Raw genomic sequence first — 13,531 nt, forward strand, 5'->3', positions numbered from 1 at the left:
AAATAAGTAGTCATAACAGGATTGAGGTCAGGGCCGGATTTGGAAGTGTGGAGGCCCTATGGCAACTAAGGAGTGGAGGCCCCTAATCAGGGTTCGAAAAGATCATCATATTTTCGAAAATATCCGTTACTTTGATATATATCCGAACATTTCGATACATATGTTTCTATCCGATATTTTCGACCAGTGAAAGTTGGGATACTTTGTAAAAACTTTATTGTGGGGCCCCTTTGTTGTGGGGGCCCTTGGGCAGTAGCCCCGCCTGCCCTCCCCTAAATCCGGCCCTGATTGAGGTGTAAGAATGTTGGCCTCAAAGCATTCATGGTTTTTATTCATAGCTACTTCATCCAATACAGACTTAAATGCTCATTCAGACTTAGAAAATATTAGGTATTGTCTGTTGCTGTAAGTTTTTAAACTACATAACTCAAAAAAATCATACACTAATCTATGTAATGTGGAAAAGTATTCAAAATGTATTGAGAAAAATTACTTTTGAATGTCTTTCAAGTAAGGCAATAAAAGTTTTTCAAGGTCAGTCATTTGTTAATGATTTATGTATGGCATTAACTGAATTCCTTATTTATTTATTCATATTTTGTTATTTTAGAACCACCTCCTACCATAACTAGAACTGGAAATGTTACTGGAACCATTGGTGACACAGCAGTGCTGTCATGTGAAGTGCAAAGTATTGTTGAACACAATGTTACATGGAGCAAGATTGTTCCAGATGAGCAAAATATTGGCTACGTCAAATCAATTCCTATTCCTGATATAGCTCGAGTCATAATTTATCCAAATGATTCACTTGTAATTCGAAATGTCTCACCGGAAGACGAAGGATGGTATAAGTGTTCTGCTGCTAATGATGGAGGGGTATCTCAAGATCATATATATCTACATACTTACAGTAAGAAATTTGTTGAGAATTATTTGCATTTGAGTGTTGTGAATACTGTTTACTGTATTTATTTTTTTGTTTTATTTATTTACATACATTTTATTTATTTAAACAGTCTTAATTACATAATTATAAAAAATCAATTGCATGTAGTTCTGCGTTAGCCCTGGCTTAGGGGTGGTAACTTACTGCTAAATACCCCATGTTTTGCTTTTAATCTATGAGTCAAACTTCACCATGCTGTAGACGCTTGCTAATGGGATGAATTTCCTTCATCTACCAGTTTGTTGGCACTCTCAGCTTCAATGAAATGAACTGCCTCCAGCTCGATTATTCACTATTCCAGACTGATTAGTTCTAATAAGAATGAAACTGCCTTCTCTGGGTGTGATAACCAGACTGTCTGATATATTGCAGGTAGTTGTGCCTTAGCCTTGGCTTAGAGGCAGTAACTTACTGCTAAATACATTAATGTGTTTCAAGCTTCTTCAAAAGTACATTAGGAGTTGTCCACAAATGATGTAACGCTTTGAGGGGGTTCATGAAGACAGATTTGAATGAGGGCATAACAAGAAGGGTAACATCTCACGTTTTTCTAAAAATATACTTATGTAAAATTGCGTGACAAGAGAAGGGGAGAGGATGAGGTGAAGTTTAACACTTTATGACAAAAGGGAGAGGAGGTCAGATATGATGAAAAAAGTGTGATATTTATGCACAGCCATTTAGTTTAGCTAGCATACTTTTTACTGCTTAGTGATTGTTGATTTTTATTTTCACCATAAAGACTAAATGGAATTTTTTTTTTGTTAATTTAAATGTTATGTAAATGATTTGTTTTTCATATTTGCATTATGTGTTTCAGCTTCACCGAAGGTGGTAATTATACCTGAAAAAAAGAACTTTGCTTCTGGGGATTTCATTAATATTTCTTGTGAAGCAAGTGGCTATCCTGAACCTAGCATAAGATGGGTTTGGAGCCCTGTGCACAATCAGAATTTCTTCTCTGGTAGGAGTGAAGTAAAAGGAAAACATCTAATTATACATTCTGCTGATCCAAAGGATGAAGGTCGATATGATTGTATTGCAACAAATCTGGCCGGGACACAAATTGGAAGTACTCATCTATATTTCATAGGTTGGTTTTAAGTTTTAAGAATTTTTAGTGAAATCTCCAATTTCAGCTTCTTGTAGTTAAAAATAATCATTTAAACTATTGGCAACAATTTATTGATTTATTACTCAAAATCTTTTGAATTAACTGTGGGGCACTCTATGGTGATCTCTCCACATATATATTAACGAAAGTAACTGAACGACATTCATTAGAGAGAGAGAACTAAAACTAACTTTATTTTTAAACATGGGCACCAGCACTAGCGATTCGAATATCATAACAGTTGCCATTCAATATGAAAACAAAAAGTTATATATATAAATTATTGCGGTTAGAGTGAGACGCCACATCATTTCTCCACCCAGTGCAACGTCACATAACAAATGTTTGGATCTTAAGTGAAGTTTTCCATTTATGGTGATTATTATTTTTTCTAAGCAAAGTATTTTTTAAATCATAATTTTTTTATGGCATTTGAAGAACACTAGCTCATGGAATCAAAATAGTAAAATGTCAAAACATCTTAATTCATTCTTTGTGCTGCTAAAAAGCATTAAAGTTAAAACATTATTTAGCAAATTTATTTAAAAGCTTGCAGTAAACTATGAATGCAGTCGGTTTTGACATATTTTAGACTCTGTAGTAACAAAAGCTGATTTTAGAATCAATATTATTTAAATATTTTTAAAGAGACTACCAATTTCATTTGTTTGAATTTCATAATGCATGTACTCCCTGCAAGTTCTTCATGTTCATTTCTAGAGATTCCATTGATAACTATGCCAGATAAAGAAGTAATAGTGAAAAACGGAGACCAGGCAACTCTTAGATGTATTGCTGAGGGCATACCTGATCCAAAAGTGAAATGGTATAAGAGTGGTACTGAAATTCAACCTCTTTCTTATATACAAATTACCTCTGATGGTTCTCTTGTCATATATGACGTGCAAGAAACTGATGCAGGAAATTATACGTGTGTTGCTGAAAATGAAGCTGGAAAAGCCAAAGAAACAATGTCTCTGAATGTTGGGTGTAAGTAATAAATTAATGTTTCTCTTGCATATCTTTTTAGTAAGTCTTTTTACTTCCTTTTACAAAAAAGGAAGTATTGTATTCGCGAAAAAATTTTCACTCAAAAATCGGCCTTAATTTCCATTTTGCTCACCCCGAATGAATGTTGAGTTTATTTTTCAACCTGACCACACATGGATATATATCTACAAACGTACAGACACCTGAAATATCCATTTTGACGATCCCCGAGTTAATTACAACGGGTTTTCTCATAACATCTGTATGTACGTATGTATGTGCGTATGTGTGTATGTATGTCGCATAACTCAAGAACGGAATGTCCTAGAAAGTTGAAACTTGGTGCTTAGACTCCTAGTGGGGTTTAGTTGTGCACCTCCCTTTTTGGTTGTATTCGGATGCTTCAAAGGGGGTCTTTTGCCCCTTTTTTGAGATAAATCACTGTTAATTTTGATGTAAACTCAAGTGGTGTTATAATTTGCAGACACTTGGCAATATATCACCAGTCTTTTGGTCGCCAACTTGGCGACAAATTTAGTGATTTTTTTTTTAATTTTTTTTTCTTTTTTTGAAAATTTGGTTTCAATTTGGCCGCTGTTGGTGATATTTAGAGAGTAAACTATTGAATCACATTAAAACTGCCAATAATGAAAAAATGACATTAAATTGGAGTAAAAGGAAGTCATGTGATGCACACATCAGCTCGTTTTGAAACATTTGCAATTAGAAATTTAAATGTTATGAGAGAAACACCTTCTATAATGCAAAACAAAATTTTCTTTTTGCATCAGTTTAAAGTATAAATGCGTGAAATTGAGTATAATAATTTTCAAAAATAGTTGTCAATGCTCTTGCTTTTTCTGTTAACCCTGCCCTCTCAGAACGTATACAGCTCAAAGAAAAGGGGTGCAGACCCATTATTCAGGAGGTCAGGGAGGTCAATCTTCCACCCCCAGATTTTAGAAACCATGTAATTATGCAGTTTGTTGTTTTTCCAAAAAAGATGCATTACATGGAGTATATATGGTTGCTCTTGGAATTTGAAATACAGATACTTATTATCAAATGAAATGAACTATAGTCACTAAAGAGGCTTAATTTTGTATTGTAAAAAATTGAAAATTTAATTTATGTTTCAAACTTTTAAGATAAATATTATGGTATATAGAGCACTTTAGTTTATACATTTAATGTTTAATAAAATGTTATCTGCCTTTAGTTTAAGCAAATTTAACTAGAATTTTCCTTAAAACTATATATTTTCAGCAAAACCATCTTTAGTCAAACTTCCTGCATCTGCAACAGTTGAAATATTGCAGAATACAAGCATTCCATGTTTTGCTGTAGGTACACCAATTCCTGTTATTACTTGGCATTTTGAAAACGGAAGTACTATAATCGATTCTGATAAATTCTCAATATCATCTGAAGGAAGTCTACAAGTTCAAGGTATGATTCTTTCAACTGTAGTTGTTTGTACATTGTGATCAGGGTCATTGTTTTTAAATAATAACATTTGTATACTTTCAAACAGCTATAGCATTTTTCCATGAATCTAAAAAGTTATATCAATGTTATAGGAGCAGATTTGTCAGTTCCAGGTAAATATATGTGCCGAGCTGTCAATAAATTTGGAAGTGATAAGCAAGTTGTGGAGCTCAGTCTTTCAGGAATAAGTGAGTTTTAGAAATTTGTCTTTTTTGAGCAATCATATTGCTTATTGTTCTCACTTGACTGTTTTGATGTCCTATGTAATTTTATTTTCCCCCCACCCCCCTCTGCAGCACCAACATCGACCAGTCTCACAATGCTGCTCCTCTAGAGAAAACCGTCTCCAGGTTGCCTCCACATCCTACACACACACACACATGCATACACACCTACACACACATATACACACACTCATGCATGCACACCTACACACACACACTCATGTCTGCAGACACACAAACACACACGTGTACATACACACCCATTCATGCATGCACACCTGTACACACACTCATGCCTGCACACACACAAACACATATGTGTACATATACATACATACACACATACCCACATACCCACACACTCATGCCTGTACACAGACACAAATGCCTACATACACACACACGCTCGTAACTGCGAAAAACATAATTTGAATTTAAGAAATCAAAATTCTTCTTCTTTTTTTTTTTTTTTTTGAGGGAGGTGGTGGGGTACATTTTTTTCTTGACCTTTTTGGAGGATCTTAACTTTGGGATATCTTTTTCTTTACAGTATTTGTGTTTTATTTAAACTAATAGGTAATTTTTGGTGTGTATTTCCTTTCCCTTTACTGAAGTCCAAATGGTTATTTGTTTTACTTTATTATTTGCATTTGATCAAAATGATCTTTTATTCCACTCTGATTTATTGTTTTAGGGAAACCTGTTTTGTCTCCTTTGCCTGCTTTTGTGGATGTTCCGAAAGGAGAGAAGTTAATGATTCCATGCATTGCCCTTGATGGTAATCCAAAACCTGATGTAATATGGTTAAAAGAAGGAAAGCCTGTGTTACCTGAACAGGGAATTAAGGTCAATGGAAATAAATTAGAAATTCAGAGAGTTAGTGAAGTACATGAAGCAAATTACTCATGTATTGCTGTGAACATTGGAGGAAATGATACTAAAGATTTATATATCAATGTTTTATGTAAGTATATTTGATTGGCTTTATATAGTTTTATTTCCTTTTTGAAGACGTGTGAGTGCTTTAGGAAAGCCACTGAAAGTTTCTAAATTAGATAAATCTAAAAACAAAGGCATTTTAAGTTGAGGGAATGCAACTTTAAAGTCTCTTCTTTTCTTTCTTTTTTCTTTAAAAAGTTTTATTGCTGTTGTTATTTAAACTATACCTGGAAACTTTGTGTGCGTTTGTTTTATTCAAAGTTTTTGTATTTTGTGTTCAATCCAATGTTCAAATAACTTAAATCTTTAACCTTCTGTTCAAAAGAAATTACTGTTTTTTACGGCATTCAAATCTTTTACATTGATTATCAGAGGAGCGATTCTGGAGAAAATGTCCCGTGCATATGCTCAGTTTATTTTATTCAAGTAACTATTAATTAAATATGGGATTAACTGTTATGCTTTGATAGTATATTAAAGCATGTATTATTCCCCAACAGCATTATTTTTTGAAGGCTTTGGTTAGCTGGAAAAAATAAAAAACTTAACGTTACGTACGAGAAATTTTTTTTTTTTTTTTTTTTTTTTGAGAGTCGCCTAAAGGATCAACGAGACAGGAAGAGATGTTTATATTGTTACGGATCCGGTGCGACTTTCAACTTTCTTGAAAGGACGACACAGGTCTTGAGAAAAACACAGGAGATTTATTTACACTATGTACAGGAAAGATCTGCTAAATTAATCATCAGCAATTAAGCAAATATCAATCAACACCGTAAACTCAACAGTTACACACGTATTTACATCCAAATACGAAAAACAACACAGCGAAATGCCTCGCAATAAACAGAGCTAATACACTCTCAGTACAAATTCTCAATCAAGACTTTTTATCATGTGGCACGGCTATTTATAGACATTGAAAAGTTTCCACAATATTCCAAATGCTTCTCGTATTTTCTTTTCATTCACAAATTTTATCATTCAGAAATGAGAGGACCGTATACTTCAGCCGAATGTACGGGGGCTGTATATTCATGACAAGAAACTATTTACAAGTTACGTTATTACAATAATTTTAGATGAAAGATAATTTAATAAATGCCAAATTCAGCTAGATTATGAAAAATTAATCACAAAAATAATTACTATTTACAGAATTTGTAACATTATGTAAGTTGTTGTTTTTTATATATAAGAGCCATAAAACTTCTTTTTTGAATTTTAGATCAGCCTGTGATATCAGAAGCTAATCAAGAGCTATCTGTTGTGGAAGGCTCTACAATTAACTTGCCATGTAATGTGGAAGGGGATCCTAAACCATTAATATCATGGTATAAAAACGGAATTGAATTGACATCCAATGAGATATTTTCCCTTGAAAATGATGGCAGTCTAAAAGTCAAATTTGTTGGAGAGGAGCATGAGGGTGATTACACTTGCTCTGCATCAAATATTGTTGGAACGTCTGATCAAGTTGTTAAATTGATAGTCAAAGGTATATCCATTTCTTCTTTTTTCTTTAAAATTATACTATCAGTTTTATTGTATAGTAAATCCACTCATCAATACAATGGAAATGTTACACTACAAAAGTAAGACCTGAAATTTCAAACGAAATGCAATTTTATGACTAAATAAACTCTTAATTATGAAAATTAATATGTAATAAGATTAGCTTGAATTAAAATTATAATGATGAAAAATTTAAAAGGAAAATGTTAATTAAAACATATATTTTAATAAAACTTTCGAAATACTACATAATTTTTTAGAACTTTGTTCTCTACTTTCAAACGGCACATGAAGAGTTTATGTTCAGAAATATTTATTCGTCAGATTGAACAAAGATGAAATCTTTTTATTATGATTATTATTTTGTGTTCCAAGCATGTAAATAAATTTTAGCTATTTTCTAAATATAATTGTGGTTTTCCTGTGTGTTCTCATCAAATTTTCTGTTTCGTTTACAAGAAAAAGGAGAGGAAAAGGAAAATGTTTACAATTTGGTGCTTGTTCAAAATTTTTGATGCCTTTATTTTTTTCTCAGAAAAGCAATTTGATAACTCCACATGTTAACATGTACATAAAAATGCAAGTCAATTTTGGGAAAATTTATAAATATTTTATTATTTTAACATATATTCTAATGACACTTTGAATGAGTTATACATATTTAATTTGCATTGTGCAAATAAGGTTTCTAATGAAGTTCTGAACCTGTAATGTTGCAGATATTGAAAAGGAAAATGAAGTTTTATGCTATAGTATGTTATTCATAAGTATGATTATATAGATTTTGTTAACTTTGACTAACATGTTTCTGTCATATGCTACCCCCTCCCCGTTTTTTTTTTTTTTTTTTTTTGTCTGCTATAACTTTGTAATTTGTTCAATTGGATTAAAAATGTATTTAAAAAATGTGTTGTTGCTTATTCTTTCAGTTCCTCCAAAGATTTTGCCGTCTGAGGAGATTTATAACGTTGTTGAAGGTCATGTTGCAATGATGCCTTGCAGGTCTTATGGTAAACCTGCAGCCTTGATAAAATGGAAGCATCCTCATCAAGTCCAGTCTTATTTAGATAAGTATACCATGTATAATGGCAGCCTGCAATTTCGTCCAAAGTATGATGATGGTGGTATATATATTTGTGAAGCTACAAATGAAGTTGGCCAAGCAAAATCTGAAGTTGTTCTGAATGTTTTAGGTATGTTTGGAAAACTTCAGTACCAACTTAAATCTTTATCTTATTCCTTACTGCTTTATTCTTAGCAGTTTAAACATATTATTTCAAAGAGTTTTTTTTCCCCTTTGTCGCTGTAGGAGTTTCATTTGTTCTATTCATTGTAAAAAATAATTCTATATTGGCTTAAAAGCTCTATGTACCTTTTTGTAATTTTATGCTAATTATTCTTTGAAATTGATAAAATATGCTTCTAAATGTTATTCTCTCTTAAATGAATGGATTAACCATAAATTTGGGTTGGCATAAAGTTCTCATAAGAGAAATGAAGTATAACGGTGTTATATATGTATATATATATTTGAATCATACTTATATACATGCATGCAACATAATTATTTGAAACTGTGCAAAATTGTTCCGAAGTAAAATTCAAATTTCTAAAAGGTCAGTTAAAAGATTTTATCATTCTCTTTTAACTGGAAAATACTGAATTGCAAGGTTTGACTGCTGTATTGTTTAGTTTTATAAATCAAAATGAGCAGTGGAATTATAAATGCAATTATCTTTGTTTTTCGTTTTTTGTTCATTTATATTTTTTCTGAAAGTAATACAAAGTTTTAATTTTTTCTACAATTCATGACATAAAGAATATATCATTAGTAAAATTTAATATGAAGTAACATAATCTCAATGCTTTATTATTGAGGAATTGTATCTGCTTTTCAGTTCCACCTGTTGCAAAAATTATCACACCAGTTCCTTTGACTGCTAAAATGGGAAGCAGAGTTTCATTATTTTGTGAGACATCTGGTCATCCTGAGCCAAAAATCCATTGGAATAAAGAAAACAATTTGATTCATTCATCTGATTTAATTTTCATTCAAAATGGCACACTGACGATTCACAAAGCGGAGAGCCAAGATCAGGGATGGTACACATGCTTTGCAGAGAATAATGCAGGTTCTTCTAGTGATAAAGCATTTCTGAGCATCCATGGTAATTTATCTACTTGTTTTTTTCTAGGGAAGATTTAACTTGTTTTTAGTATGTAAAATATTTTGTTTGAGCTCAATAAAATTTTACTTTCCTGGCAAACATTTGAAAAGTTAAAATGACCTGAAAAATGATAGAAATTTGAAATTATATGTAGAAAGTTTGAAATCTTGTAAAAGTCAATAAGTTACCACTTTATTATCTCCAAAAGATGATTCAAAAACACATAAATTTAATAAACCTGAATCAAAGAACGTAAAGCCATGCAAAATTATTTATCAAAACACATCAAGCATTTTTTATTTGAAGGCTTGAAGGATTCATACATCTGGGGAAGACTTGAAATCTTTCTCAAATCTAGGGGAACTTGCAGGGAAGTTTTTACATAAAACCTGAAGAACTTTTTTGCATAATCAGGATTAAAATGTGTTGATGTCATCTTTCTATAGCTTGGGTATTTCTTGGATGAGGCTCATTTTCATACTATTTGTGCTTTGCACGCAAGAATCTTATCATCTCTTATATCAGTGTATTACAAATCTGCATTTGGCGACTTACTTGCTCGGCAGTATATATTCTTCAAACTCGAATGAAATTTCATAAGATTGAAATCAACCTATCCCAGGAATACATTGAAAGCACACCTAAATACTCAGGGGGTTTTTTTTGCAAAAATCATGGGATCCTTTGTTTTAGAATCGGTAAAAAATTTTAATGTTCAACAATTACCACAAATTTGCATAAACTGTTGTTTCGACCAAGTACCATTCAGTATCTAAGTGACAAAGAGGAAAAAAAGCACAAAAACTTAAATTATATACAATAAAGAATATTCTTTTTCTTTATTACTTTTTTTCTGTTTATATTTATTCATGTGTATGAATTCTTCAGATTTAGCTGTACTTTCTCGCTTTTAACTCAAATTCCATTTTTATTCAAAAATCTTTTCTGAAATTGCACTGGAGAATCGAGTCTGTGTAGCCATAACTGGACAACTTTTGCAAGTTTCAATTTTACTACTATGAAACCATCTGGGTTTCCAAACTTTTCTGATTCACAGCACCCTTTGTAGACTTTGATTTTTTTTTCAAGACACCCCAGTATATCTCTATAGTGCATACATATATTGATATTGTGGCCACTTTGAGGCACCTCTTACTTCTATCTGCAGGCACTTTGAGAACCCCTGGTCTATGGTGCATAATTGGTACTGGTGGAGAACACAGAACAACTACAGCAAATTTAAATTGTTCAGACCTTGTACAGTTTTATACGATTTAATACTGTTAATACAAATATATATATATTGCAGGAAGTAATTGATTGCAAATGTATAATCTGTCAGAACAAGATTCAATGTTTCCTTTTTATTTAATTTTTCTGATTCATTTACAGAAAGCCCACAAATTAGTTCAAGCTATTCCTCTCCTCAAAATCTTACAGCTATAGTTGGTGATAAGATAGATATTAATTGCAATGCTACAGGCTATCCTATTCCTGAAATAATATGGACTGAACCAAAAGAAAATATGAGTAAGCATACATTTAAACTTATGTATAAATGCATATTCATGCAACGGTCTTTGTTTTATTTTATTTATTTCGAATATATTTTTGTATTTCATGTATGTTAGTGAGAAACTTTGAAAAGCAATTCTCTGAAAAAGAACATATTGCATTCATTTGCAAAATGATCTTTTTTTTTTAAAATCATTGTTCCCAAATTTGTAGCAGTGAAAATGTTGAAAAAAATGGATTGATAATTAAATTTTCATTCATTTTTTTAATAAAGGATTATTTTTACAAATTCTCCCTTTAAGAATTCAAAGAGTGAAATTTTGTTCCTAAATTCTAGTTGTTTTGTTTAAAAAAAAGTACGTTCTCTTAATGATAGAGATAAGCCTTGAAACCCAGTAATGATCTTCCTTTCCGCCTCGAGGCAAAAAAAAATTTACTTTTGACTTGTGGCAACAGCATAAAAATAGAATAAGATTTTATTTATTAAGATAAAGGTGATATGATAAGAATTCCACAATTTTTTATTGGTAGAATTTGGGTTAGATAGATGTAAATATTGTAAATAGTCGAAAATAAACGTGTTTTTGAATTCACGCTTTTTCTTTGAAGAACGTCAAGGAACTTTTATATAACTGCGTAGACAATTTGGCGCACAAAGTTAAGAATATTTTATGAGATGGTAACACATAATGTGATAGCCGCTCTGTCTGGTATATTGCATGTAGTTGTGCCTTGGTCCTGGCTTAGGGGCGGTAACTTACTGCTAAACACAAAACTAAATTTTGCTCTTTCAAACTGATAGTTTTTTTTTTACAATGTTTGATAGAAATGTTTTCTTTCTTTTGTTACAATAATTTAAACTATACAAAAGTTTTATGGCTCATTCTTTTCTTTGTTTCTACTAGGGACACGTCAATTATTCAGCAATAATTGGATTTTAACATAATTGGATTTTTTGCCAATTATTCAAAAATGGCCAAATTTTTCACAGTAATCAACAGGGAAAATACTTTTAAAATACTGTTCAATAATTTTTTAGATCTTTTGTATTTTTTAGACAAGAAACCAAAATTAACAAATTTAATAAAAATATATAAATGTTATTTTCTGCATCATAAGTGTAACATCTAATATGGAAGTACTGCCTAAAATAAAGATTAACAATGCAAAATTTGTATAAAACTGAACGAAATATTGAAATTACTCCTCACTGCTGACGTTCATGCTACATTATTCTGAAGAACTAAATCAGGTGAAGAATTTAATTGTAATGCAAAACATGAGTATTTCAGGATTGTCTGGGATATACACACTATTTTTTGCTCGTTCATGTATGTTTCCTCCTGCACTAAATAATCCTTCTCTTGATTTAGTTTCAATTATTATTTGATTTTTTAAAATTTCATTTGCATGCTTTAAGTATTTTTTTTAACCAAAAATGCTGTTTGTATTAATGTTAATTCTGTTAATTAATTGATTATTTTGATTCAATATGCCTATTTTCATTGTTGCAACATGCATTATGTGTCAATACATTTTTCTATGCCCTACCTTTAGCTTTGTGCTTTAAAATTTCCTAATAATTTTCATTAAGGATAAAAGCCTTGAATTAAGTGGTTACTAATGACAAAAAAAGTCGCTACTAAGTTAAAAACATTTACTGAATACAAGCAACTAACAAAATGTAAATAATAATATAACTTGCTCTCAGAAATTGAATAGAACTTTGAAATATTATTTCGAAGGAAAAAAACCAGTGATGGTGAAATTGTAGTAACGAAAGTCATTATGATCATTAATCGCCCCGCCAATTAAGTATAATTGGCCAATTTGCCTGAGGACGCATTCCTTGTATCTGCATTAGTTGCTGTCAGTAACTTGATTTTGATGTGAAACTACTTCTATAACTCAAAGATTAAAATCAAAGTTTGAAATATCATAGAAAATATTCAATGCTTACTTTGTTTTTCATCTTAGTAAATTGTTGAATGTGTCTACTGTTCTGTATTTACAACATTGTAACTGCGTGTTTGTAAAATATACTAATTAATATCTGATTCTTTGCTTTGATAATGTTCCAATGCCATTTTAAATGAAAATAAAATCTTTTTTTTTGTATATATTTTTAAAACTACATTCAGTAAAAATGTTATCATTGTCATCATTTTTCTTTGGCAATACATTTTGCCATTTTGTCACAATGATCTATGTTTAATCTTTTTTATTATTTTTAGTTCATCAAATTGAAAAAAATATTATTCACATTTCTTTTGTGCAAGAATCTGATGCTGGAACCTACATATGTACAGCTCAAAATCCTGCTGGATTTGATGTGAGAGTATTCAACCTATCTGTGTATGGTATGCCTTATTTCATTCTTGCCAAATTTATTCTTTCAAAACTTGATTTCCCCTGAAAATAATAATTACATCAAAATTAATGATGGACAAAATTAAATATGATATATTTAGACTAGTGTCATGTGATTAATTCGTTTAGAAATAGTTTTTGCGCTGTGTTGATTCATTATTTAATTTCTTGGAGAGGGGAGGTTAGTTCTATTGTTTTTGCTTACTGATTTGCATTAGTTCTACTGTCATTGAGTTTGCATATCATAGGTATAATGTAG

At 31.2% G+C, this 13,531-nt stretch overlaps 2 protein-coding genes across 2 annotated transcripts in view; one reads left to right on the top strand and one right to left on the bottom strand.

The window, feature by feature from the left end:
* LOC129223366 (transforming growth factor-beta-induced protein ig-h3-like) overlaps nt 1–13,531 on the bottom strand; it is a gene marked incomplete in the record, with an annotated part of 615,676 nt that overhangs the window by 115,874 nt on the left and 486,271 nt on the right.
* The window catches only part of LOC129223370 (hemicentin-1-like), a 181,411-nt gene that overhangs the window by 42,924 nt on the left and 124,956 nt on the right, over nt 1–13,531 (top strand). Inside the window, exons 10-20 of the mRNA XM_054857950.1 lie at nt 611–913; nt 1,770–2,042; nt 2,784–3,053; nt 4,320–4,502; nt 4,634–4,729; nt 5,460–5,729; nt 6,933–7,202; nt 8,149–8,412; nt 9,118–9,387; nt 10,780–10,917; nt 13,137–13,262. Of these exons, the coding sequence (XP_054713925.1) occupies nt 611–913; nt 1,770–2,042; nt 2,784–3,053; nt 4,320–4,502; nt 4,634–4,729; nt 5,460–5,729; nt 6,933–7,202; nt 8,149–8,412; nt 9,118–9,387; nt 10,780–10,917; nt 13,137–13,262 (2,463 nt within the window). The remainder of the gene's footprint in view (nt 1–610; nt 914–1,769; nt 2,043–2,783; nt 3,054–4,319; nt 4,503–4,633; nt 4,730–5,459; nt 5,730–6,932; nt 7,203–8,148; nt 8,413–9,117; nt 9,388–10,779; nt 10,918–13,136; nt 13,263–13,531) is intronic.

Source organism: Uloborus diversus, chromosome 5, assembly GCF_026930045.1.
Source record: "Uloborus diversus isolate 005 chromosome 5, Udiv.v.3.1, whole genome shotgun sequence".
NCBI classification, from domain to species: Eukaryota; Metazoa; Arthropoda; class Arachnida; order Araneae; family Uloboridae; genus Uloborus; species Uloborus diversus.